The 22,750-nt window shown below is 51.4% G+C and overlaps 11 protein-coding genes across 11 annotated transcripts; 7 read left to right on the plus strand and 4 right to left on the minus strand.

Annotated features, from left to right (window-relative positions):
* Positions 1 to 174: 174 nt before the first annotated feature.
* On the plus strand, positions 175 to 3,783 carry N7474_005744 (ankyrin repeat domain-containing protein; the record flags this gene model as incomplete). The annotated part of the gene is made up of 1 exon (XM_057197159.1): positions 175 to 3,783. One exon carries the CDS (start codon positions 175 to 177, stop codon positions 3,781 to 3,783), a length of 3,609 nt encoding a protein of 1,202 aa, XP_057054555.1.
* A 1,224-nt stretch (positions 3,784 to 5,007) lies between these two features.
* N7474_005745 (AIM24 family protein) lies at positions 5,008 to 5,942 on the plus strand (the record flags this gene model as incomplete). Its single annotated transcript, XM_057197160.1, has 3 exons — positions 5,008 to 5,218; positions 5,312 to 5,664; positions 5,721 to 5,942. 3 exons carry the CDS (start codon positions 5,008 to 5,010, stop codon positions 5,940 to 5,942), a joined length of 786 nt encoding a protein of 261 aa, XP_057054556.1.
* A 576-nt stretch (positions 5,943 to 6,518) lies between these two features.
* N7474_005746 (translation initiation factor eIF2 subunit beta) lies at positions 6,519 to 7,718 on the minus strand (the record flags this gene model as incomplete). The annotated part of the gene is made up of 3 exons (XM_057197161.1): positions 6,519 to 6,685; positions 6,734 to 7,496; positions 7,707 to 7,718. 3 exons carry the CDS (start codon positions 7,716 to 7,718, stop codon positions 6,519 to 6,521), a joined length of 942 nt encoding a protein of 313 aa, XP_057054557.1.
* Positions 7,719 to 8,070: 352 nt separating this feature from the next.
* On the plus strand, positions 8,071 to 8,509 carry N7474_005747 (uncharacterized protein; the record flags this gene model as incomplete). The annotated part of the gene is made up of 2 exons (XM_057197162.1): positions 8,071 to 8,344; positions 8,406 to 8,509. The coding sequence occupies 2 exons, from the start codon at positions 8,071 to 8,073 to the stop codon at positions 8,507 to 8,509; spliced, it is 378 nt and encodes a 125-aa protein (XP_057054558.1).
* A 1,048-nt stretch (positions 8,510 to 9,557) lies between these two features.
* N7474_005748 (alpha/beta hydrolase) lies at positions 9,558 to 10,409 on the minus strand (the record flags this gene model as incomplete). Its single annotated transcript, XM_057197163.1, has 1 exon — positions 9,558 to 10,409. The coding sequence occupies one exon, from the start codon at positions 10,407 to 10,409 to the stop codon at positions 9,558 to 9,560; it is 852 nt and encodes a 283-aa protein (XP_057054559.1).
* Positions 10,410 to 11,250: 841 nt separating this feature from the next.
* On the minus strand, positions 11,251 to 13,194 carry N7474_005749 (uncharacterized protein; the record flags this gene model as incomplete). Its single annotated transcript, XM_057197164.1, has 4 exons — positions 11,251 to 12,551; positions 12,603 to 12,672; positions 12,720 to 13,081; positions 13,131 to 13,194. The coding sequence occupies 4 exons, from the start codon at positions 13,192 to 13,194 to the stop codon at positions 11,251 to 11,253; spliced, it is 1,797 nt and encodes a 598-aa protein (XP_057054560.1).
* A 589-nt stretch (positions 13,195 to 13,783) lies between these two features.
* Positions 13,784 to 14,662, plus strand: N7474_005750 (RNA recognition motif domain-containing protein; the record flags this gene model as incomplete). The annotated part of the gene is made up of 6 exons (XM_057197165.1): positions 13,784 to 13,803; positions 13,882 to 13,954; positions 14,032 to 14,138; positions 14,193 to 14,464; positions 14,522 to 14,557; positions 14,610 to 14,662. 6 exons carry the CDS (start codon positions 13,784 to 13,786, stop codon positions 14,660 to 14,662), a joined length of 561 nt encoding a protein of 186 aa, XP_057054561.1.
* Positions 14,663 to 15,049: 387 nt separating this feature from the next.
* On the minus strand, positions 15,050 to 16,266 carry N7474_005751 (gamma-glutamylcyclotransferase; the record flags this gene model as incomplete). Its single annotated transcript, XM_057197166.1, has 6 exons — positions 15,050 to 15,655; positions 15,705 to 15,789; positions 15,842 to 15,846; positions 15,924 to 15,973; positions 16,084 to 16,115; positions 16,175 to 16,266. The coding sequence occupies 6 exons, from the start codon at positions 16,264 to 16,266 to the stop codon at positions 15,050 to 15,052; spliced, it is 870 nt and encodes a 289-aa protein (XP_057054562.1).
* Positions 16,267 to 16,746: 480 nt separating this feature from the next.
* N7474_005752 (putative short-chain dehydrogenase/reductase family protein) lies at positions 16,747 to 17,804 on the plus strand (the record flags this gene model as incomplete). The annotated part of the gene is made up of 2 exons (XM_057197167.1): positions 16,747 to 17,627; positions 17,684 to 17,804. The coding sequence occupies 2 exons, from the start codon at positions 16,747 to 16,749 to the stop codon at positions 17,802 to 17,804; spliced, it is 1,002 nt and encodes a 333-aa protein (XP_057054563.1).
* Positions 17,805 to 18,124: 320 nt separating this feature from the next.
* Positions 18,125 to 19,269, plus strand: N7474_005753 (EF-hand domain-containing protein; the record flags this gene model as incomplete). The annotated part of the gene is made up of 4 exons (XM_057197168.1): positions 18,125 to 18,165; positions 18,218 to 18,236; positions 18,296 to 19,193; positions 19,247 to 19,269. 4 exons carry the CDS (start codon positions 18,125 to 18,127, stop codon positions 19,267 to 19,269), a joined length of 981 nt encoding a protein of 326 aa, XP_057054564.1.
* A 1,177-nt stretch (positions 19,270 to 20,446) lies between these two features.
* Positions 20,447 to 22,531, plus strand: N7474_005754 (MDR family MFS transporter; the record flags this gene model as incomplete). Its single annotated transcript, XM_057197169.1, has 5 exons — positions 20,447 to 20,719; positions 20,782 to 20,811; positions 20,881 to 21,191; positions 21,247 to 21,368; positions 21,420 to 22,531. 5 exons carry the CDS (start codon positions 20,447 to 20,449, stop codon positions 22,529 to 22,531), a joined length of 1,848 nt encoding a protein of 615 aa, XP_057054565.1.
* Between the last annotated feature and the right edge of the window lie 219 nt (positions 22,532 to 22,750).

Genomic DNA, 22,750 nt, shown 5'->3' on the forward strand with positions numbered 1-22,750 from the left:
CAGCAAGCGGCTGATGGGGGCCCCTCTCTCGAGATGGAGGGTTGATCGACCAAAGTACGCTGAGTGTTCGTGAACTTAAGAGTGGGCAGCCCTACTTGTCTGGTGTTGGTGTGAATATCAGTGCTTGACACATTTCTATACTATATGCTTTTCTAATATGAATATCTGATCATTATGCGTTATACGTTATTGACTCTGTTGCTTTTCGTGCCGTTTGTTGCGGCTGATGACTGGGAGGACTTTACGAATAACCTTGCGACGGACTTGGCTCCTCTCATCATCCTTTTTGGGGAGAAACTTACGAAACAATTCCTCTCCGAATCTATTACTGTCCTAGACAACGTCATATTCGCGCTTTCACCACTTGGGGTCCTGACGGCTGTAGTCTCCCTGATTAGGGTTTGCGGCGGCGCCTCTCTTCGTGCTTTTATCGGACGAGCACAAGAAGGCCCCGGAGACGCAGAAATCGAGCTTCTACCATGTGTCTCTGAGTCGACTGGTGAGCTATTCAACGATGCGGGTATCTCGCGAGTTTTCGGCCGGCCCAAGATCGTTGAGATCGTCGCTTGGGAGCAGACAGACCCCAAGACCGGGAAGAAGTCGATTGAAATTGGAACTCTGCGAGAGGCTCTCTTGAAAAAGGCGTGGTATTGCAAGGGTGGCGAACTCCAGGAAGATGAGATTAAAGGGATGCCTGAGTTGGATATACCGAATCTGTCTTTGAACAAGGGGATTAAGCGGAAGAGCCAGTTTTGGTTCTATTGCGCTGCCGGGGTTGGTACAGTGATGCAGTTAGGTCAGTTGAACGTGGGAGCTGAGCTTGTGTATAGTGATATTGACAATTTCGATGTAGGTGTCATGACATATGCTGCATTGACTGTTTTTGCATACCCATCTGTCTTTAAGGTGGACGGGAAAAAGGTCCACAGCTATGCGTTCCCAATGTACATCATTGGAACTACCTTTCTCTTTATTGGCATGTTCTTCTGCGCTTTTATTCTTGAGCACTCCTCCAAACAATACTATCTCTATCCGAACCACCCAAGCAAGATATACTGGCTGCAGCCTGGCTGCCAAGACGTCGGAGACCAAGTCTTTGGTGCATTTCTCGCTACATACAAAGAGAGAGACTCAGCATTCACCAACAATATGAGATACATCAAATCCACCCGGATTTCAACCCGCGGTAAACAACATACCAAGATTTACGTCACCCTCACCTTGACCCTGATCGGGTTTGTCTTTCAATTTGTTGGACAGCGAGGGCTTCATGCGTCGGTCATCCTGGCTCAGCTAGGTTCGACGCTTTTTATGGCAGTTATACGAGCGTGTCTTCGAACAGAGCGAATGACACCAGGAGAAAACAAGCTCAACAATCCAAAGCACGAACGCCAATTGATATCTGAAAAGCAAAAAGAATTGGATTGTTTTGCTTTCCATGTCGATGAAATCAAGTCCTTCAATTTGCGTTCCGCTCCGCTCCCCCAGAACCATGCCCCGAGGACAACCACCACATCGGTGGCCAGCAAATTGATACGAACCAGAATCAGACTTGCGGAACTCACATCCAACCCACACCATGGAATAAATGATGCATGGGAAGATCTCCCTATTCGTCGGGTGACTCGCAATCTTGCACGAACTATTGAGGCAACGATGGACCTGTTATCCACTTGGTCCAATAATCTGGAGAAAAGTTTTGACTTCAAAATAACTCTGGAGTGTGAGAGACTGGACGAAAAGCCCTTAGATGTTGTTCCGGAAATTTATACGTTTAGATTATCGCGCTCTCCTGATACAGGGAAGTGGCGAATAAAGCAAGCGAACCTCGAAGCCGTACTTGGTCTCTGGACATGGTCTCTGACGAAGTCTAAAGCGGCATGGCGCCAACCAACACTCACTCGCCTCGTGGGGTTGAGCGAAGCCGAGGCACGCGAGGAAGAGACCGATTTGTATTTCCAAAAGTGGATTTTCCGACAAAGACAGGCAAGATTTCTCCCTTCGAAATTGATAAATTCTTCGCGGCAGCTTTTCGGGTTCCATCCAGAAAAGCCTGTTACGGAGAATTCACAGGAATCGTTTTCTTCCCAGAGCACATTATGTGTTGACATGGATATTCTTGCTGTCATAACCGACAACGACGTTGAAACAATGGCAGCCCAAGATATTTACATCCATTTTCTCAAAAAGGCTTTCGAGACTTTCAAAGAATTGGGTGGACACGTTGATCTTATCCCTGGGGCCCGAGGGTCTTACCTGGCATATAACAGTCGTCTTGAGGACCTGGTGAGATGCTTTGAGAGTTCCAACCTTGGATCAAGAGAGGATGCGCTGTTGTGCATTATTCCTGTATTGAAGAACAGAGGCATCTTACCAGGACTTTCCGGGGACTCGGCCAATGTCCGCAAACGCACTGAAGAGTTAGTCGAAAAGGGGAATTGGCAAGCAGCAGTCTCACTTGTCTCCTGGCTTTGCCATCGTTCGGATGGATCCGATTTCGAGAAATCTGTCTATAAGCTGGCGTTCCTTTGCCACCGAAAGATGTTGGGAGGCATGGATGAAAATGCCCAAAAGGTCATGACGCCCGGCCAGAAAGAAGGGTTCGGCCAGATTTGCAAGCTTCTCTCGTCAGATATGAGAGCAGATTTCTTTAAATCGCGGGTAGTTGTTAGACCCGCAAATTGGATGGAATCCAAGTCACGGATCGACTGGTGGAATGCCTTCTCTGAACAGCTGGGGTGGATTACATGGCAAGCGTCTGTGAATGTCGAGAGTGCACAATGGTTGCAACCAGTTCTTAAGTCCCTGAGAGTGCATCCAACCTTGCGTTATCCAAAGGAACCAGAGATAAAGGCCGAAGAAACCCCACGTGCAGTACGAGCATTGAGCTTGGACTTGACTAAAAGCCTCCTTGAGGATACAGAAGAATCCGAGCCAGTTTTCGTTGCCAAAACTGCTAAGGAATACACAGCCCATACCTCTCAGCTCCAATTGGGGCTTGAATGGGCAGTCAACAACGGATATTTTCTTCTTGTCTATTTAATGTTTGTACGATGGATGGACTTTGCCGCTAAATACAAAGTGCCAGCAACAAAAACAACAATTCAAAATGCATTTGTCGCTGCGGCAAAAAGTCGCTGTGACTGGGCAGTTAAAGTTCTTCTTCAGCATGATGCCGCCATGGAGACGGAAAACGATAACGGAGTTGCAGCATTCCATGAACTTGTGAACGGCGGCTATGCAAAGGCATGTCAAGTCCTTTTGGAAAATGGGCAAGACCCAAATCGCAAAGGCCCACATAACTTGCGAGCATTGAGCATTGCAGCAACTAGCGGGCATTTGGATGTGATTAAAGTGCTTCTGGATTATGGAGCAGACCTGGAGTATCAACAGAGCTTCGGATCGACAGCACTTGCCTGGGCAAGCCAGCACAACCAATTTGATGCTGTGGACATGTTACTCTCCTACGGTGCGAATATTGAAACTTGTGCGCCTGACGGGGCAACACCATTACTGTCTGCCGTTGAAGATGACCATTTTCAGATGGTCAAGTTCCTTCTTGAGAAAGGAGCCAACATCAATGCCTGTGACAACGAGGGAGAGAATGCGGTGATGATTGCAGCTGGCAGAGGGCATGCCAATATTCTTCGCTTCTTGCTAGCTAAGGGCGCTGTATTCCATTTGCAAAACAACAAGGGGCTAACTGCCCTGGAATTGGCTAGAAATGGCAATCACATGGAAGTGATTGCTATTCTAGAGACAGCCGATGGGCAGACAGCTTAACGCTTATGCACTAAATAGAAGTTGTCAAGTCTCCCTTTGTTTACACTTGATAGCTTGCTGGACCTCAGACTAGCTGTAGCCTTTAGGGGTTTGAAGCTAGACCAAAAATTTCCGGGCTATTTTTTTTTAGCTCTCGAACGTTAGTGATCAAAGCAAGCTGTTGCGACCGGCACGTCAGGAGGAGATTAATTACGGTGATCCTCTCCTTCGTCTTAGCGCGCCACACACATGAGTAAGGTTTCCGCTTTAGCTTGGCCCTAATGTCGGAGCATGATGGAGAGACCAATCAGAACCTATAATCAGTAGTTGCATGAAGCCCGCCCATCACATCGTGCAATGTGCGACCTGTAAGCGCCGGCGTTGATGACCGTGCAGTAGTCACTTGTGACCCGGCTTATTCTACCAATACAATTCGACTATCGCGTCGGGGATCCCCTCCACAACCAATCCAACTAATAATAGACAGCAAGTGGGGAGCTGCAGATTTGGTCATTTTGCTTTTTAAGTAGAATGTCCTTGCTCAACTCCTCTTCTCTCTGCCAACTTCTGCCCTGATGCTTCACTTCTAGCAAATTGTTGAAAAGAATTAGAATAACTTTGAGAGACAACGGCGTCTGGTTGCTCATTGTTGCGGCTGCTCTAGCAGAGACCTAGTGAGTCTCACGGGCAATCTTTCCAACTTTACTGTCCATCTAATTCGAAGTTTAGACTGCAAATCTGGTATCATTCAATTGAGCTATAATGTCGCAGATGCAATATCCTCCGCCTCCGAGCTCTGGTATGACAATCCTTCAAGTTTGCCAATATGAGACCCTCTTACTAACTTATCTCGATAGCTCCGGCAGATGTGACATGTAAAGTGTCCTTTCACGGCAAGGATGTCATTTCAACTGACTCTTTACAGCATTTCAAAAGTCATCACTCCTGTACAGGCCCCCTACATTTCACTATCCTGGTCCACCTTCTTCCAGTCCGCCAGCAAAAAGCCCACCACCATCATCTGAAAATCGGCAACAGCCAGGCCCTCCCCAGTACGATGGATATCCCGAATATGTCCCTTCCATTCAGAAACCTGCACCATTCGACCAGTCACCTCCCTCAGCAGAAATAAGAAGTAATTTCCCCAGTGGTGCGCCATCAACAAGTCCCCCGCCAGATCAAACGTTTTCCCAGCCGAAAACAAATAGTTGGCACCCCAAAGCCCCTTCGTTGTCACAGCTGTCAATGTCCTCCCAATCCCCTCCTCCAGTGGGACAAATGCAACAGTTCCCCGGCGGAGCGCCGGCAAATGGGAAATTCACTGGAGCCCAAGCCACCCCTAATGCAGATGATGTTGGAACGTTCAATGGAGGAAGCTACAGAGTCAGCCATCGGGACACAAACTCTCTCCTTACTATTCAATTGGCTATAGGATGCCCCCTCAAGGCGAAACCAGGTATGAACCAAAATCCGATATCTGACGTGCTCTATGAGGGAGCATAATTCTTGCTCTAATAGTTCTTGTCTGTGTGCTGAAATGTTGCTGCAGGTGTTATGATTGGAATGTCAGCAACAATGACACTGCGAGGCAAATGGGACATGAAATTTAAGAAGTGGATTGCAGGAAGCGAGATGGCCCATTCCATTTACACAGGACCCGGTGAGGTCCTCCTTGCCCCTTCGGGCCTGGGTGATATCATGCCCATGCACTTCAACAACAACAACGGAGATTGGTACCTTGGAAAAGAGTCCTTTCTGGCATCCACATCCGGCATTAAGATGATGCTGCACAGGCAAAAACTCTCACAAGCTGTCTTTTCTGGTGAAGGCTTGTTTGTGTATAAGATAGAAGGACAAGGGCTTGTCTGGGCCCAAAGCTTCGGCGCAATTATCAAAAAACAGGTAAGTTCCCCTGCTCTGGACAAGATACCAGAAGAGATATTGATTATTATGCTTAGCTTGTTGAGGATGAGAATTACTTTGTTGATAATGGCCATCTAGTCGCGTGGACTAGCAAGGAGTACAGAATGGAGCGTGCCGCTTCCGGAGGTATCTTCTCTGCTTTTGGTTCTAAAGAAGGGCTTGTTTGCAGATTTATCGGACCGGGAACTGTGTACATTCAGACCAGAAACTTGAATGCTTTTGGTGCAGCAATTGGTGCCAGCACCGCCAGTGGCTGATCTGATCAGGTCGACCCAGCCAGTCACGTCAAGGGAATGAATATTGTCTCTATCCAATGGTTTCAACAGGTCTGAGCATTCAGATTGATACGTTATGGTCTTTATGCCATCAGGCAGAGACTAGGTACAGCATTACTCAATCGAGAGGTGGTTTCTAATGTGTTTTTCACTCTTCATCTTTGGCTCTAGCATCCCAGTGAATGAAAGTTTGTAAATGCCAAAAAGTTCCGAGCGATTGGGTGTCGAGATTCGAAATAGTGGTGGATACTGTAGTTTATTCGCAACGAGCTGAATTATAGCATCACTAGTAACGGTTCAGTAACGGCAACTAAAACTACACACCAAAGCCGAAAGCTACAATAATACTGAGAGCAGATGCAGTGGTATCGATCCATCCATGCCAGACTATTTCTATCCTTCAATCATTTTCGCATCGCAAACCTCTTGCGGTAGAACGTACAGTGCCGAGGCCCAATTTCATCCGCAAACAGTTCCTGTAAATGACACGCCACAAAGAAGAGATACAAAACAAGCCGCTCTCTCGCATGACTGCCCAGACCAGTAACTCTCTCCCGCTTAACCGGTACGCTTTCTGCGGCCGACCTGTCCACGGAAACCAGTCTTGATGGCGGCGACCGAACGGCGCGAACCGCAGGAGTTGCAAGTAACGAAGTACAGACGGTTCTCACCCTTGTTCAACTCGGTATCGGGGCTGCGGCAAGTCTTGCAGGTGACGTACTCAACTGGATTTCTGGTTAGACTCGTATTTTTAGGAGATGTGAAAAACATACCGATATACCGCCGCAGAACGTTTTCGATCTGCTTCTGTTGGAATCGTCCCTTGATGACGAGACGTCGGCTACCGTCCACACTACCGCTCGTACCCAACTCAGCGAACAGGAACTGCATGACGTGGTCGTCGGAACGCTTCATGCGCTTGCAGATATCGGCAATGTTGGCGAAAATGGTACGACGGTTTCCTTCACGTAGACACTGGGGCGGGGGAATCTTGTACGACTTGGTGCCGCTGGCGAGCATATCGGGGTGGTGGCTCTGGATGAGGGAGAAGAAACGCGAGACCAGGAGCGAGTATGGGATGACCTGTGTGGCATCGTGTGCCCAAATGCCTGTTCCGGCCTCGAGATCGCCCTCGGGCACTTCCTCGACCTGCTCCTCGCCGGCCTCCTCCACACCAGCCTCGGCCAGCTTAGCCTCGAAGTCGTCGACCTTCTTGACCTTCTTCTTCTTTTTCTTCATCGCGCTCGGGTCGAATTCACCGTCGGCGGTGGCACCCTCCTCGCCCTCGTCTGTGTCCTTGACCTTCTTGGTCTTCTTCTTTTTTGACAGGCCCTTGAACATCTCGGTGACCTCGTCGACGTCCTGGTCTGTGGAAATGCGACTCTCAGTCAGTGGGGTAGCAACCAAAACTTCATGTCGGTGTGACATACCGGTGGTCTTCTCAGCGCCGGGGGCGTCTGAGACTTGGCCGTTGGTATCCATGATGACTCCGCCTTCACTGAATGCAACCGACTTGCGCTGCTTCGTCTCGACTTCCTATACGGCGGTACCAGGGTCCACGGTTAGTTGAGGATGATCAAATAAAAAATCGAGTTGTTTGCAACTGGCAAAAAAAGGAGGCAATATTCCCAGGCCCTCACTAGCGAGGCCAGCGTGGGTGATGACCGAGGGGTAGACAGGAAATGTGAGGGCTGAGAATCAAAGAAAATGTGGGACGGTGAAAAAAGAAACCAGGGTGTGACGTACGGCGTCCGCCATGCTGAAAGGCTGCAGAGGGGTTCGATTCACTTCACGAGAAAGAGATCGGATCGTGCTTGCAGTTGCTGGAGATTGACGAGTTGAAATGAGTCTCTGAGGCAAAAGACAATCCGGACTTTCATCACGAGCTGTTATCGCGGGATGATCACGTGAGCATTTGACTCATCCAGATCGGCTTATGTTATGTGCTGTCAGGTGACCGGGCCTGGATCCGCGGGAATCGAGCAGCCATCAACAACTCCCACTACGCCATCCATCAGCTAGATGCTTCGACCATTTGCAATATAGTAGGCAGGCCCCTGCTCGACTCACTCTCGTTTTTTGCTCCGTCCTCCGATTTGCCTCGCCCATTATGTCCGCTTCTCCGGCCGCCTCGAATCCCTCCTTCTCGATGTCGGCCTACATGGTCCCCTCCACCCAAAACCCATACTCGTCCGCCTCCGATGACGATGTGGCCTCCCTGCCTTCAGAAGCAACAACTGAGTCAGATTTGGATACCCTGTCCGATGATTTCTCCGATGCGGAGGCCGAGTGGAGAGAAAGCCTGGATCAATTGGAGTTACTGTTGACTATGGTCCTGGTACCTTTCGTGGGGAAGTACCTTGGGCGACGGTGTGCATATTGGGGTAGGTCATCCTGGTCACACTCTTTTTCGTCTCGCATACTAATCAGCCGATTCGGTCTCAGGTTGGACGAGGTACATGGAATGGAAATACCCCGTTGAAGTGGTCATGAGAAGCCCCGGGGCCTTCAGAGGTGCTGGGGTCATTGAAGCTGCTGCCACTCTATGATAGGGGTCTAGCATGAAAAGGACACTCTTGACCGCTACCTTTCCTGGCAGGCCACTATGGGTCGATAAGATACCACATCAAGAGCTTTGGTTTCTAGACTCCGTTTGCTACCGAGGCCCATCATTCTGTGAGCGGGTTTTTCCGGACCACTCATCACGGTCCTCATAAAAGAAGGAACACGGAACATGAACATGAGACTTTTGCCCTCACCAGGAGATGGCTTTTGACTGTTGGCAATATCAACCATTTAGATCCGCCCAAAATTGACATAGACTCGGACATGACATTGCCCGTGCCCTCGCACGCTTTGACATCGAAAATAGCTGTTATATACCCAATGAATTTGTTACAATGTTAACCGAGGCGAGACCTTTTATAGTAAAACTCTGCGGATGAGCAGTCGTTCCCTCCCCCTTCTACGTTTTAGGCCAATACATTGGCTTCGTGCAACTCATTAAAAGATTAATAATGCATGTCTAACCTGACAAAACCTTGATACATGTCACAATCGACTGGGATTTGACTTTACGCAACAAAACAAGCCACACTCACTCGTTGTAAAGCTGACCCTAAAGCGTCAATACCCAGTTCGTAGCGTATAGGACGACAGAAACATGGAGCAAAAGAAGAATGTCGGCTAGCCAATCATAGCAAAGACTTAGCGCATGCGCCTACATAGACGCTCGGCCTTCCAGCCACGGCGGGTAGCTACTTTGTCGACAAACGAGGCTCGAGTCAACTGCTGGCGGATCAAACATTGTAACTAGGATCCCTAAATGCTCCAAGTTCAGTCACATATCCCAAATTTCCCATCATCTCTACAGCAGATAGATGACGCCAGAAAAATGGAGAGACAGTTGCCAAGCTCCGCCATAGTACAACAGGTACATAATACGCAGCAGCGGCTCGTGCGCGGGTACCTGGCTATACATCGCCACAGCTTACGATTCAAGCATACCAAGTATATATAATGGCTCGTTGAGGGCAAGAAACCCCGCTTCGCTTATCTGATAAACCATTTCCCATCAATGTCCGACAAGCCTCCAAACTATGCAGCAACAGCCACCGCACTGGCCGCTCCATGAACCACATCCGCCACAAGCTGGGGCATACTCAGCATCGGCGAGTGGCCCGCAGCACAAGTGTGCACCTTCACCACACCCTCACCGGGGTACGAAGCCATGAACTTCTGCGCCTCAAACGGAATCGCGCCGTCCTTCTCGCAGAGCAGATATGTAGTCGGGACATCGCGATACCCCTCGTAGGTCAGCGGGTCCTGCATGGTGGGCCAGGCGTGGTGCATCAGTTTCGCGAGGTATTTGTTCGTTGTTTCCTCATCGAGATCATTATAGAATCGTTCAGCAGGGTTGGTCATGTGGCATTTATTATCCTCCTGAACAATAATAAAACGCGGAATTAGCATCCCCCGGGACAACGAACAAGGCAGTGCAAGAATGATAAAATCATCTTGCCAGACCGACACACTCACCTCAACTCTGACAACCGTCCCCGCTCCACCAGGCAAAAAGGAATCAATGGATTGCCCCGCCGGGAGGAGGAAAGCCGCTACAAACACCATCGAAACAATCCCGCCTTTCTTCTCCTGCGCCTCGAGCTCCTTGCGAGTGAGGCCCTTAACGCACTCCGAGCCGGGGATACCGCTATACGAATGCAGGGCTAGGACGACCTCCTTGCCCTGCTCGATGAGGGGCTCTAGGGTTTTGCGGATGTGCTTCGCGTCATCGGCGAGGGTTGTTGAAGGCGGGCCGCCGGCGGAGAGGAGGGTCAATGTTACGGCAGGGTAGCCCTGTTCGCGGAGAAGGGCTGCGACGGGCTCGTAGGTGCTGCCCGCGTGCCAGGCGCCGGGGATGAGGACGATGGTGGGTTTTTCGGTCGACATGTTTTGGTCAGGGAATTGAGGAACTGTGCTCGGGGAGAAGGATGGAGAGGGGTGAGAGGAGGGGGGGGCCTTATATTATGCAGTGAACCGGTACTTGTAAACTTGTAGGAGTGGAGGATTGGGGGGGGGCCTTATATTATGCAGTGGACCGGTACTTGTAAACATGTAAGATTATTCGGAATCCTCTCAGGCCTTGCGGCGCCCAATTTATTCTCCAATTGAATCCAGCTATTGCCCAGAACGGAGTAGTAGCGAAATGAAAAAAGCATCTTACCCCACCTCCTGAATCGCTGATTCTACTTCCAGCAAGTAGGACATCAGTGATGCCTTCGATGGATGCACGTGGAAGTATCAGATATTCCGGAATTGTCCAGCATTCCCCCGTCCCCAAATATAAAACCCATCTCTACTCCGTAAACTGAACAATTCCTTCTTATCTTATGACTTCGAAAGTCCCACGGACTCTTTTCTCATAAAAGCCGTTAGGCTAGAGCGACGCCAAACTCGCCGATCTTAGCCCTAATCAGGCTAGCAGCCACTGTCAACAGCGGGAATGTTGGCGCTAGTCCTAGATAGGAAATGCGTTCGAGCGTTCGCAATTCACGAATCAAGAGCTTTCCCCGAATTCCGTAGAGAGCGGGTGGTCTGTTGCTTTGCAACAATTCGTTTGTTGGTCATCTAGTAGCAAGACTGGAACTGGCTCAAGTTCAATCCAAGAATTAACTATGTTGCCCATAACTATTGATCGACGCACCCTGAATAATATTGGTGGTGATGCACGGACAAAAAGGATAATCTCTGAACACCAAAAGTTTCCAGTCTCAACAAAAAGAAGCCCGAGTCAGTATAGTTGGTTTCTTCGCCATACCCACGACGTTCTTAACACCACCTCCAGCTCCACGTGTGGGGCCGTCGCAAAAGCATCTGGATGATACGGCCTGTTTAGCCGCGGTACCCGAGCTGTCTCTTCATGTCCTTTATGATTTAATGGCGCTTTCCCGTGAAGACGGTTCACTTCATATGGTTCAATGACATATTCGACTCGAGCAGTGGGGGAAAGCAGCGAAGAATAACCCAAGGTCATGGTGGCCATCTGCTCAGTTTGTGGTGCGTCAAGCAAGCCAAGAAGCGCTACTTCTGGGGAGTCATATCTCGTTAAGTCTTGGGCCTGAGACAAAGTATCACCGAAGTCGCGGCGAGAAACCCCTTGGCCAGTGTGCTCTGAGTTCACCATTGAGTAGGCCATGTCGAGAGTATGCCAGAACGCTTCTTCATCATTATTGAGAATGAGTTCAGCGAACTCTGGTCCCAATGTCGGGTTGGAAAAACGGGGAAATGAAGGCGATTGAAGGTCTTCGATCTCTCCCTCTACGCCGCGAATTTGCGGAGGCTCGATATAATCAGTCTGGTCTGCTCCTGAAGCTTCGCCAGGATTGACCTTGGTTTGGTCATTTTGCTCGGTGCAGAACGCCCGAGTCGAAACAGTCTCATGGAAACAGATGGAGGAAAGCCTGCGTTTCCTTGGAACCATCGAGTCTCTTCTGGCACTTGGACCATCTTTGCTAGAAGATGGCTTCCAGTGCCTTTGTCTCTCTTCCATTATCACCTTCAGGTGCTCGAGATCCAGGTACTCTCTTGAAGCATGCGGTAGTGGGCTTTGCTCTTTAACACCGAAGTCCAGACCATGGTGCAGAGTATTAAGCAGATGCTCCTGCAATGCGTAGCCTTGGGTGCTGTGCGGCGCACTATCCGACCAGATGCAGAGATTGCCGGAACAGGCATCCTGAATGGCTTTTCCTTCTTCCTTCTCCTGCTTCGCCCGTGGGGGGATATGCGAAGAGACAGACTCAAAGATCCGAACTCCATCTCGATTAGGATTCGTTGAAAGTTGCTGGTGAAAATCATCAGCTAGTGGTCGCGGCTCGTCTACAGCAGGCCACCAGCGACTCAATGGCGGTTCTGCTTCCCTTTTGCTGTTGTTGGGGGTCGAGGAGTTGTATTCAACCAGATCCTGAAGGAGGTGGGTTTTCTTCCCCTTCTTTTTCTTCGAACTGCTCTGGATGACAGAAGGCGTTGGTTTCGTCCCATGGTCTTTCCTTCGTGCCAGGAAATTCGTCTCGGAAAACATCATTGCACCCCGGGCTACAACATGAAATGAGTACCAGTCATCACAGACGGAGATTGCGGACTCACCTGGCCTAGGTTTGACCGGTGACGATGTCTTTGCCTTGTTGAAAAATCCCAATTTCGGAATTTGATGGAGCTGTGCAAAGATTAGAGTCCGGAAGCAAGAATCATGCTGGTGCTCACCGTCAGCCGCGAATGAACGACGTTGGCCGCTTGAAAATCCTCGTTCAGGGTGTGTTTTCTGCCCCGTCGCTGTCGTTTCGTTCTGGGTCTCTCGGTCTCCAATGCACGTTTTGCTGCCGAGGTGGGAGCTTTATACTCGTACCGGTCTTCCCGGGTTTTGTGCCTGGGCTTTCGTCCGTAGTCCTGCCCTCGAGCCTTGTCTGTGTCTTCGCCTCCCCGAGGAATCGAAGACTTGCAAACTCGAGCATGACTATCGGAACCACGCTGCGCACTACGCGGGCGCCTCCTGTATGGAGTGGTGAGCATGTTGCACGGTTCTTGGTGAGCAATGCCTGGACTCGGAGATGGTGGCCAGTGGTCCACTGATGGTGGTCAGAGGATTTCCACTGGTCGGCATGTTGAATGACCTACCTGGCTCACCCTCCTGCACGTTTGACAGCCAGGCGTGGATCGGATGTTGGTTGATCGGGTTCATGGTGGGTGGAGGGTAGAAGAGACGAGCACAAGCATGGGCGAAAGAAGAACATAATTATTCAGAGGAAAGGACGACTGTCCCAGCATGGAAGTCGACATGATGTATAGATACAGCGTTAATGTCCAATAAACTACCGCTAATCCATCACGGACCATGTGGGCCTGCCCCTCGATTTGGTTTGTTGACCGTCGAGTCCTTGAGATAAGGAGGGTCACGATGAGGGTGAAATCCGCTCGCCTAAGTAGAAGAACCAGGGACAAGCGAAGAGTCGTCACTAGCGGCTCTTGACCATCAGAGTTGGTTAGTTCGTTAGTTACCTCTGCATTTCCCCTCCCCACCTGGCTTCTTTTTTTTTTCCCGTCTTACTCAACTCCACGCTCACGTCAAAACTAGGTAAGCTCATTCACACCGGTACCGCCTGATCGTACAAACCCTAAGGACCGGGGGGACAGGGTACACTGCTGACTGTCCCTTTTGCACACTGCCTGAATTTCCTCTTCTCATCACTCACTCACACACTTCTCCTCTTCAGACACTGCTTCCTCTTCTCTCTATCAACTCCCGTCTATCTCCCATCTACCCCCCCACCATGTCCAAACTTTTCGTCCAGTAAGTCCCTCCCATCGCCTCCTTCAAATTCTCCCTGCCGCAGAATGAGCCCACTGACACGACCGTCAACACCTGCAGCGGCCTGTCCTGGCACACCAACGATGACACCCTGCGCGACGGATTCCAGCAGTTCGGCGAGATCCAGGAAGCTGTCCGTGTTCCCCACATACCCACCAACCGTGGTTCTATCTTGTTTGTGTACCCGGATCTGACTCCGCCTTACTCCAGATTGTCGTCAAGGACCGCGCCACCCTGCGCAGCCGTGGCTTTGGCTTTGTTCGCTTCGCGACGGATGAAGAGGCCGATGCGGCCATGAATGCGATGAACAACCAAGAGTAAGCAAGCTTCTGGACATGAAACCCATCGGTGTCCTAATATCGCTGTCGCAGGTTCGATGGCCGTGTGATTCGCGTCGACAAGGCGTTTGACCGTCCCAACCGCAACGAGGGCGGCTTCCAGGGTCGTGGTGGATACAACACCCAGCCTGGCGGTGGTTACCAGAATAACGGCGGCGGCTTTGGAGGTGGTGGCGACAACCGTGGCGGATACAACCGCGGCGGTCCTGGCGGATATGGCGGCTACAACAACCAGAACAGCTACGGCGGCGGTGGTGCTGGCGGATATGGCGGTGGCGGCGGTGGTGGTTACGGTGGTGGCTATGGTGAGGCCTCTTGCATATGTAGACGTCTCGGCTCAACTAACCTAAACTGTCTTGCAGGTGGCGGTGCTAACGCTGGCTTCGGAGGTTCTGGTGGTATGTTTCTCTTTCCGGGGTTTTCAGTCTTTCAGGTACTAATGGCTCTTAGCAGGCTGGCGCAACAACAGCGGTGGTGGCCCTGGCCCGGCTGAGGGCAACTAAGGTTCATGTGTGCTCCAAATACCCCCCTTGACGTCTGTTTTTTCCGTACTGTTCTCTTTGGCTACTCTCTGCAAAAAGAAGTGACGATTCATGATGGAAATGGGACTTGATGCACTGCAAATCTGGGATACTGGGTGATACTGGGTGCTGGGATCGGGTTTTTCTTTTTCTATCTTTCTCTTTCTTTCTTATGTGCTTGATATGAAGAATCAGATGCATATTGGCATTCGTGAATTCATCGTTCTTCTTTTTATCGTCTCATCTTACAGAATGTCTCTTCTCTTTCTGCAGAAAAGCTTCTCCAAACAGTGGGCTTCTACTTCCTGTCCAGTCCATTTACTACTCTATTCATGGATCTATGTATATGCACTCGGAAGGGCCTCAACATTACTCAATCATCCCCCGATCCTTCTCCCCCTCATGCCCCACCGTCCTTGCTGCAGTATCCAAATACCGCTTCACATCGCTCTCAGCCTCCTTCTCTTCCTCCTCAGCCAGCCCCCCAGCCTCAATAGCTTTAACCCGCCGGACAAGATCAGCAACATGCACATCCGCAGTACCCAGCCCCAGCCCCTCAAGCGCCTTCTCCAACAGATACAGATACTCTGTATTCTTGCCACTCAGCCCATGTCCTGCACTTATCACCGTCGCCACATCCTGCGGCTCGCGACGGGCCGGGTCGCGCAGGAATTGCGGGTTCGTCGGCTGTCCAATGTAAACCATGCAAATGATCGGCGATAAGCTCGGATCATGGTTCACAGTCTTGTCGTCCACAACGGGGACCCTGGATGCTGTTGTGGTGGATACGCCTGACACAGCGTGGAAGGGCGTGTAGTGCGCACTGTACCCGTCGATCTCGCGCTCGTCTAGGTAGTCGTGCACTTCTTCCGCGTGGCTGGCGGGGATGTGGTATGCCGCGCCCCAGACTTTACCTGTGGAAGCGGACTCTGATTCTAGGTGGGCTAGCTGTTGGTCAAAGGTTAGATTGGGGTTCTTTGGGTGAATTGTCAAGTCGGCTTGTGTAGCTGGATATATCGCATACCGGGTCATCTAATGTCTCCCAGAAGCTCCGTTCAATGACCGTCACTACGCGCCCGGGTTTTTCGGGGGTGCCGCGATGATCGGTGCTATCTCCTGTGAGCTTATATTTGCATATATGCAAACCTCGCGCCAACATACCTAGCCTTGACTTCCAGTCAGCATCAGTTCTTCATTTCTGCAATCCATGCATGATGGACCTTTAGACGACAATGTTACATACCTGCCAGAACCGTCGCACATAGCCGTTGATATACCCTGGAACACGCTGGTCTATATCCAAAGACCCGATTGTTAGCGGGAACAAAACCCCCCAGGAGAGACCGCCAGCGCAGTATGCATATCTCAACCCTCCAGGAAAAAAAGTACGGAGCTTGACCTACCGTAATGTGGCGGTGGCTTCCAGATTAGACTCCTTGAAGAAGTATTAGCCAACTCGATCGATCCCTAGCCGCATCTCAGCAATCCACTCACCCGTACCCGAAGACCCAGAGATCGCCTTTCGGGAAATGATTCCTCCATGTTCGGCCTTCCGGGTGCATTAAACTTATACTCTGCTCTGTCATTCTGTGAGACCAATGGATCGTGGTATTGTCTACTTTGGACAAGACGGGAGACCGCCTGTTTCTTCAGATGGCGTCATGTGATTGCTGATTAATTTGGAGATGGGATCTATAAGTAAAGGCAGAGCTTTCTCTTGGAGGAAAGTCTTGCAAGTGCTTGGGATTTCGTGTTTGGACTCTACTGGGGACATGCAAACAATAATACGCCATCTAGGTTCGAGAGTTATTTAAAGGACAAAATGTGAGTGGTGGTTATCGACTCAGGTGGAGATATATATTTCCCCGAAAAGGCCACAAACACTCAGCCGCGCGAATAATACAAGGTATTGAATAAATTATACACTCAAATAATACCCAACCGTCCAAAATATATGCGCAATTGACTATGGGCATGACAATCAGGTGACTTCCCAGATTGGTAATGTTCTCGGCACTCAAAGCTCATCAAAAACTCGACCCTCAACACATCAACCAGCCTCTAAAATGGGCAGTCTCCTTCGCCTTCTCAAAATGCAATACAGCGCACCCACGGACCCGCGCGGCATCTCCTTCGCCGGCAAAACCGTGCTCCTAACCGGCGCCACGTCCGGGCTGGGCTACGAGGCCGCCATCAAATTCCTCAACCTGGGGGTAGACTCCCTGATTATCGGAAGCCGCAGTCTGGAGCGGGGCAACCGAGTCAAAACCGAGCTGGAAACACGAACCGACCGACCGGGTGCTGTTCAGGTTTGGGAGCTTGAAATGAGCAGTTTCCAAAGCGTCAAGAGCTTCGCGGGCCGCGTCAACACCGAGCTGCCGCGACTGGATGTGGCGCTTCTGAATGCGGGCTTGTGGAATAGGAACTACGCCAGATCGGGCGAGGAGTGGGAAGAGACGGTGCAGGTTAATACTCTGTCCACCTCGCTGCTCGCATTGCTTCTTTTGCCTAAGCTTCGAGAGAGCTCTACCGCGTCGGAGCCAACTCATCTTAGTCTCGTGTCGAGCCAGCAGTTTGTCCGGGTCAAGGCGGAGAGTCTGCGGACGGACGGTCCATTGCTTGAATATGTGAACGACGCGAGCCATTTCAAGGGCCCCAAGCAATATGGTCTTTCGAAGCTGCTGTTGGAGTATGTGGTGAAGAACATTGCTCAAATAGTCCGACGGGATGACGGTACGCTGCCCGTTATTGTCAATTCCGTCAGCCCTGGATTATGCGTGTCGGCGCTGGGGCGGCAATATAACCGGTTCTACGAACGATGGCTCGTGTGGCTTGTGTATAAGCTCTTTGCTCGGACGACCGAGCAGGGCAGCCGGTCCTTGGTCAGTGCTACGGTCCAGGGTGTGGAATCGCAGGGGAAATGCTGGCGAAGTGATGGGTATCTCGAGTAAGCTTTTCTCGTGACTGCTGACACCGTAATCCATGTGCTGACCGTGCATGCAGCGAATCTACCGCCTTGACGACTGGATCGGAAGGCAAGCAGTTCCAGGACAAGGCTTGGACGGAGATTCTGGAGGTGTTGGAGGCACAGGCGCCGGAGGTCAGAAGTATTGTGCAGTTGTAGACAATAATAATCGACCCACTCTAAAAATAACCGTACCTTGATCCATGACAGCATGGATGGATCTGCTTTGGGGGCCACGAACACGAACACGGTAGGGCTGAGCTCTTACCTGCCTTGCTCGCTCGGTTCTTCCTCTTCCTCTTCCTCTTCTCCTACCTCTTTCTCACCTCCCACTGTACTCACTGTTTACCTACCACTCAGCGCTCAACTACAATTATCTGCCCCACGGCTCCACTTGGTCGGCACGAACCTGCCCTCCTTTCTTTTTTTCTTCACTCACTTGGGCGAGGCTCTCCTCCCCCTTGCACCCCCTGCACGCCATGGCCTACAACAAATCCTACAATCCGGACGCGCTGCCAGCGTAAGTAGTGAGCTGGAGACTGATTTGCAACGGTCGCTAACGTCTGCCCCAGGCACGCCGAACCCGAGCAGGTCTGAATTGCTTCTGCCTAAAAGCTTCAAATGTTCCTCCTTGCTCATTCTCCTCTCAGGTCGCGCAGATGATGGGGAAAATGCATGTGTCCGGCCCCGGCACTTCCAACCAGAAACCTCTTCCCACTCGTCCTCCTCCCCAGAAATCCCCCGTTCCTCCTCGCGTCCCCGTCTCCAGTGCCCCGCCGCCGCAAGCCTACCACCAACAAGCTCCGGCACCATCACCCCTCCAACCCTCGTACAATGCACGTCCTCCAGCCGTCAATTACACTTCGCCAGGAGGAGCACAAGCACACCCACCACATCCATTGTATCCCTCACCGCCACCGCAGAACTATGGCTTCGGCCCTCCTCCCCCTCACCCCTCGCGCGAACGCCCGCCGCCCGCATCGCGCCCGCCAACCACAACCAACCCACCACCGCTCTCCGTGCCTACCGACGACCCGCAACAGCTCTTCCCACTCTTCCGCGCCGCCAATTCCTCGCACTCGGGCGTTCTGACCGAAGCCGAGCTGGGCTCCGCCCTCGTGAATGGCGACTACACGTCGTTCCACCCGCGGACGGTCAAGATGATGATCCGCATGTTCGACCGCGACGGCATCGGGAAGATCAACTTCGACGAGTTCGTCTCGCTGTGGCGGTACCTCGCGGCGTGGCGCGAGCTGTTCGATCGCTTTGACGACGACCGCAGCGGGCGCATCAATCTGCGCGAGTTTGAGAATGCGCTGGTCGCCTTCGGGTACCGGCTCAGCCCGCCGTTCATCTCCGTCCTCTTCAAGGCGTTTGAGAGCAAGACCCGCCAGATTGGTCCGCCGAAGAGCCCCCATCTGGATGGCATGAGCTTCGATCTCTTCGTGCAGGCATGTATTAGTCTCAAGCGCATGACGGATGTGTTTAAGCGCTACGATGATGATCGCGACGGGTACATCACCGTCAGCTTCGAGGAGTTCTTGACCGGTAAGTAGCCCACGATTGATGCCCCGTGTATGCAGATGCTGACCATCGAGCAGAGATTCTCCAGCTTCAGGATTAATGCATGCCGCGGCTCAGTATTCTTTGTTTTTGTTCTGCTTCATATTATACCCCATGCACTCACTACCCAGCCGGTTTCCTATCATAGAGTTAGTCGAAAAAGCCGCACAATTTGAAGCTAATGAGGTTCATCCCGGCGTTGCCATTGTTCTACTATGCCTATTCCTTTCCCGATTCTACTCCATCCAACTAGATTACCCTACGGCGAGCCTTGGATGATCACGATAAGACAACAACTCCCCAACGACCAGAATCAGGCTCCCAATTACATTCTCCCGGATCAATTGACAAATAGCAAGTTGGAAAGCTTTCAGATGACCTCGCCAGAAGTGAGGCATGTGTAAATATCTCGGTCAGCCCTACTGCCAAGTACATATACTCGCAATGCAAATTATAATAAAATACTGTTCCATTACAAGCCAGACTATGGCATCCGTATCTAGTAGTTCCAGCTTGCGCATAACACTCTCGGCCTCGCGAGAAGAGTAGATTCGACTCCGGGTACCATAGAAAGAATTCCGCCTATGGGTGATATCCGATCAGGCTCACTACTAGTATTCACAAACCGACCAATGCCCTGCTCGCACGCATTTCCATCTGATTAGGCAACTCTATAACATCCATGACACACCAAATCTATCTGACTCACTTTAAACGACGGCGCCCCCACATATCACGATGTCGGAACTCCGAACATCCGACCTTCCAGGTCCAGTGGCGGTCAACAACAGACTGTATCTTTCGATGGGAGAAATACCGACGGAGAGTGGACCCTTGCGTGGACTGCTTATGATTGGACCTGTTCATTTTTGCGCAGAAAGGGGGTCTAGTTCAGGAGTTGAGTGCATGGCTGGATCGATGGGTCTAACAGTCGGCGGCCGTTATCCCCGACTAGTGAAAGCCCGAGTGTCCAGCGCTCCGACACTAACGCTTCCTACTTTTGATTTTGTTCTTTAAAAACCTGGTCATCGGGCCTTGCACTTCGTCTCAGCAAGCACACTGATTATTTAAAATCGATCGATCGGTGCCAGCATAATAATCATCACAGAGTCCATACCAGGCACACGTCGGGATCATAGGTTCGCCCCCCCACTCTTTTTTCTCCCCCGATCACTTTTCCGGTTTCTCTTTCTCCTCTTTCGCGACACCCAACCACCACACCTTCTCCCTTCGACGCCATGTCTGTCGAGCGCCTGAGCCACGATGGCGCCAGTGGCGACACCGTCGTGACCGATCAAGACAACGAAAAGTCGCCCGTCGACGCGCCGACTCCGGCACCGGAAGCCGATGCGCCAGAGACTGATGCGCCAGAGGCTGATGAGCCAGTCCAACCTACGGTGGAGGAAAAGGCACAAGAAAACGCAACTGAAGGAGCACCCCTGGATCGCACGCCGTCACAGGCCGCGAAAATGGGCAAGAAGAAGGTCGCAGTCGTCATGGCGGCTCTCTGTGTAAGAATTCGCCTTGTCGCATCCGAAACCAATCGCGCTAACCTTTCCGTGTCGCATTCCAGCTGGTTTTGTTTTTGGCAGCCTTGGATATGGTATGTTTTTTTCTTGTATCCGATTCTCTCGTCAGAGGCTTCATGTGCTAATCCGACTGTTTTAAACAGACGATTGTTTCGACGGCCCTGCCAACCATCGCATCCTCCTTCAACGCCTCGGAAAGCGGCTACTCATGGATCGCCTCGTCGTACCTACTCGCCAACGCCGCCTGTATCCCACTATGGGGCAAGATCAGTGATATCTGGGGCCGGAAGCCGATTATCTTGCTGGCCAACTTCTTGTTCCTGATCGGCAGCTTGGTCTGTGCCTTGGCGAAGAACATGCCTATGATTATCGCGGGCCGAGCAATCCAAGGTATTGGTGGCGGAGGCATCATTGTCCTGGCGAACATCAGTGTCTCTGATATGTTCAGCATGAGGTGAGTCGGAACACAAGCAACACGACTTTTGAACGGTGCTGACTACCTCATTCAGAGAACGTCCAATGTATTTCGGTCTATTCGGCGCTACTTGGGCCATTGCCGGTGCTCTGGGACCCATTGTCGGCGGTGCTTTTACTACCGATGTGACCTGGAGATGGTGTTTTTACCTAAACTGTAGGTCTCATATTGTTTTCTTTTGATTCCGACACTAACATAAATATCAAGTGCCCATTGGGGGAGTCTCCTTCGTCATCCTGACCTTGTTCCTCAAGATCGACTCGGACAAGACACCGTTGCTGGCCGGCCTGCGCAGCATCGACTGGACCGGCACTGTCTTGATCATCGGCGGTACTATCATGTTCCTCTTTGGAATGGAGTTCGGCGGTGTCGACTATCCCTGGGCCTCGGCCACGGTGATCTGCCTCATCATCTTCGGCGTTGTCGTCTGGGTGCTGGCAATGCTGTCGGAGTGGAAGCTGGCCAAATACCCCATCATCCCGCCACGCCTCTTCAACAACTGGTATAATGTGCTCATTCTCATGATCACCTTCTGCCACGGATTCACCTTTATTGCCGGAGCCTACTATCTCCCTCTCTACTTCCAGACGGTTCTTCTGGCCAGCCCAATCATGAGCGGTGTCTACGTCCTACCCATGGTTCTCTCTCTGTCAGCCGTCTCAGCCGTAACAGGTATTGCGATGAAGAAGACGGGCCGCTACCGCGAAATGATCCAAGCGGGTCTCTTCTTCATGACTCTCGGCTACGGTCTGTTCATCGACCTCAAGCCCTACGCTTCCTGGCCCCGCATCATCATCTACCAGCTCATCGCTGGAGTTGGCGTCGGTCCCAACTTCCAGGCTCCTCTCGTGGCTTTCCAAGCCAACATCCGCCCAGCCGACATGGCTACCGGAACAGCCACATTCGGCTTCATCCGCCAGCTCTCCACCTCCATCTCCGTCGTCCTGGGCACGGTCATCTACCAGAACGTGATGAGCCAACAGGGCGGCAAATTGATCGCCGCCATCGGGCCCCAGCGCACCGCCATCATCTCGTCTTCCTTTGCCGGCTCCTCCAAGTCTCTCATCGAGAAATTGGAACCTTCCCAGCGTGCCGTCGTCCTCGAGGCCTTCACCTACGCCCTCAACCGCATGTGGATCTTCTATACCTGCATGGCAGGCCTCGGATTTATCCTCTCGCTGTTTATCCGCGCCAAGGTCCTGAGCCGCTCGCATACCTTCCAGAAGACCGGTCTCGCCGAGCAAGAGCGTGCGCGCCAGGAACTCCTTAAGGATGAGGCCGAGCGCAAGGGCCAGTCCAAGCCCGAGGCTGATGTATAGCCTTCTTTCCCCCCCCTCAAAATCTCTACTTTTGAGGCTGCATACATTCTACTGTTTAAATTCTAATACATAGTTTTGATACCTATTGGTTGCGTCTTTGTCCCTTTAGTAAGGGCCTGAAGAGCTGTGTTTGCATATGATTTATGGGCTCGTGGATAATCTCTGTTTCTGGTTGGACAACAGATCAAAAAGGCGCTTGTGTTGGTCGGTTGCATGGGG

Source organism: Penicillium riverlandense (assembly GCF_028828495.1).
Source record: "Penicillium riverlandense strain IBT 135883 chromosome Unknown utg000003l_segment0_segment0, whole genome shotgun sequence".
Classification (NCBI taxonomy): domain Eukaryota; kingdom Fungi; phylum Ascomycota; class Eurotiomycetes; order Eurotiales; family Aspergillaceae; genus Penicillium; species Penicillium riverlandense.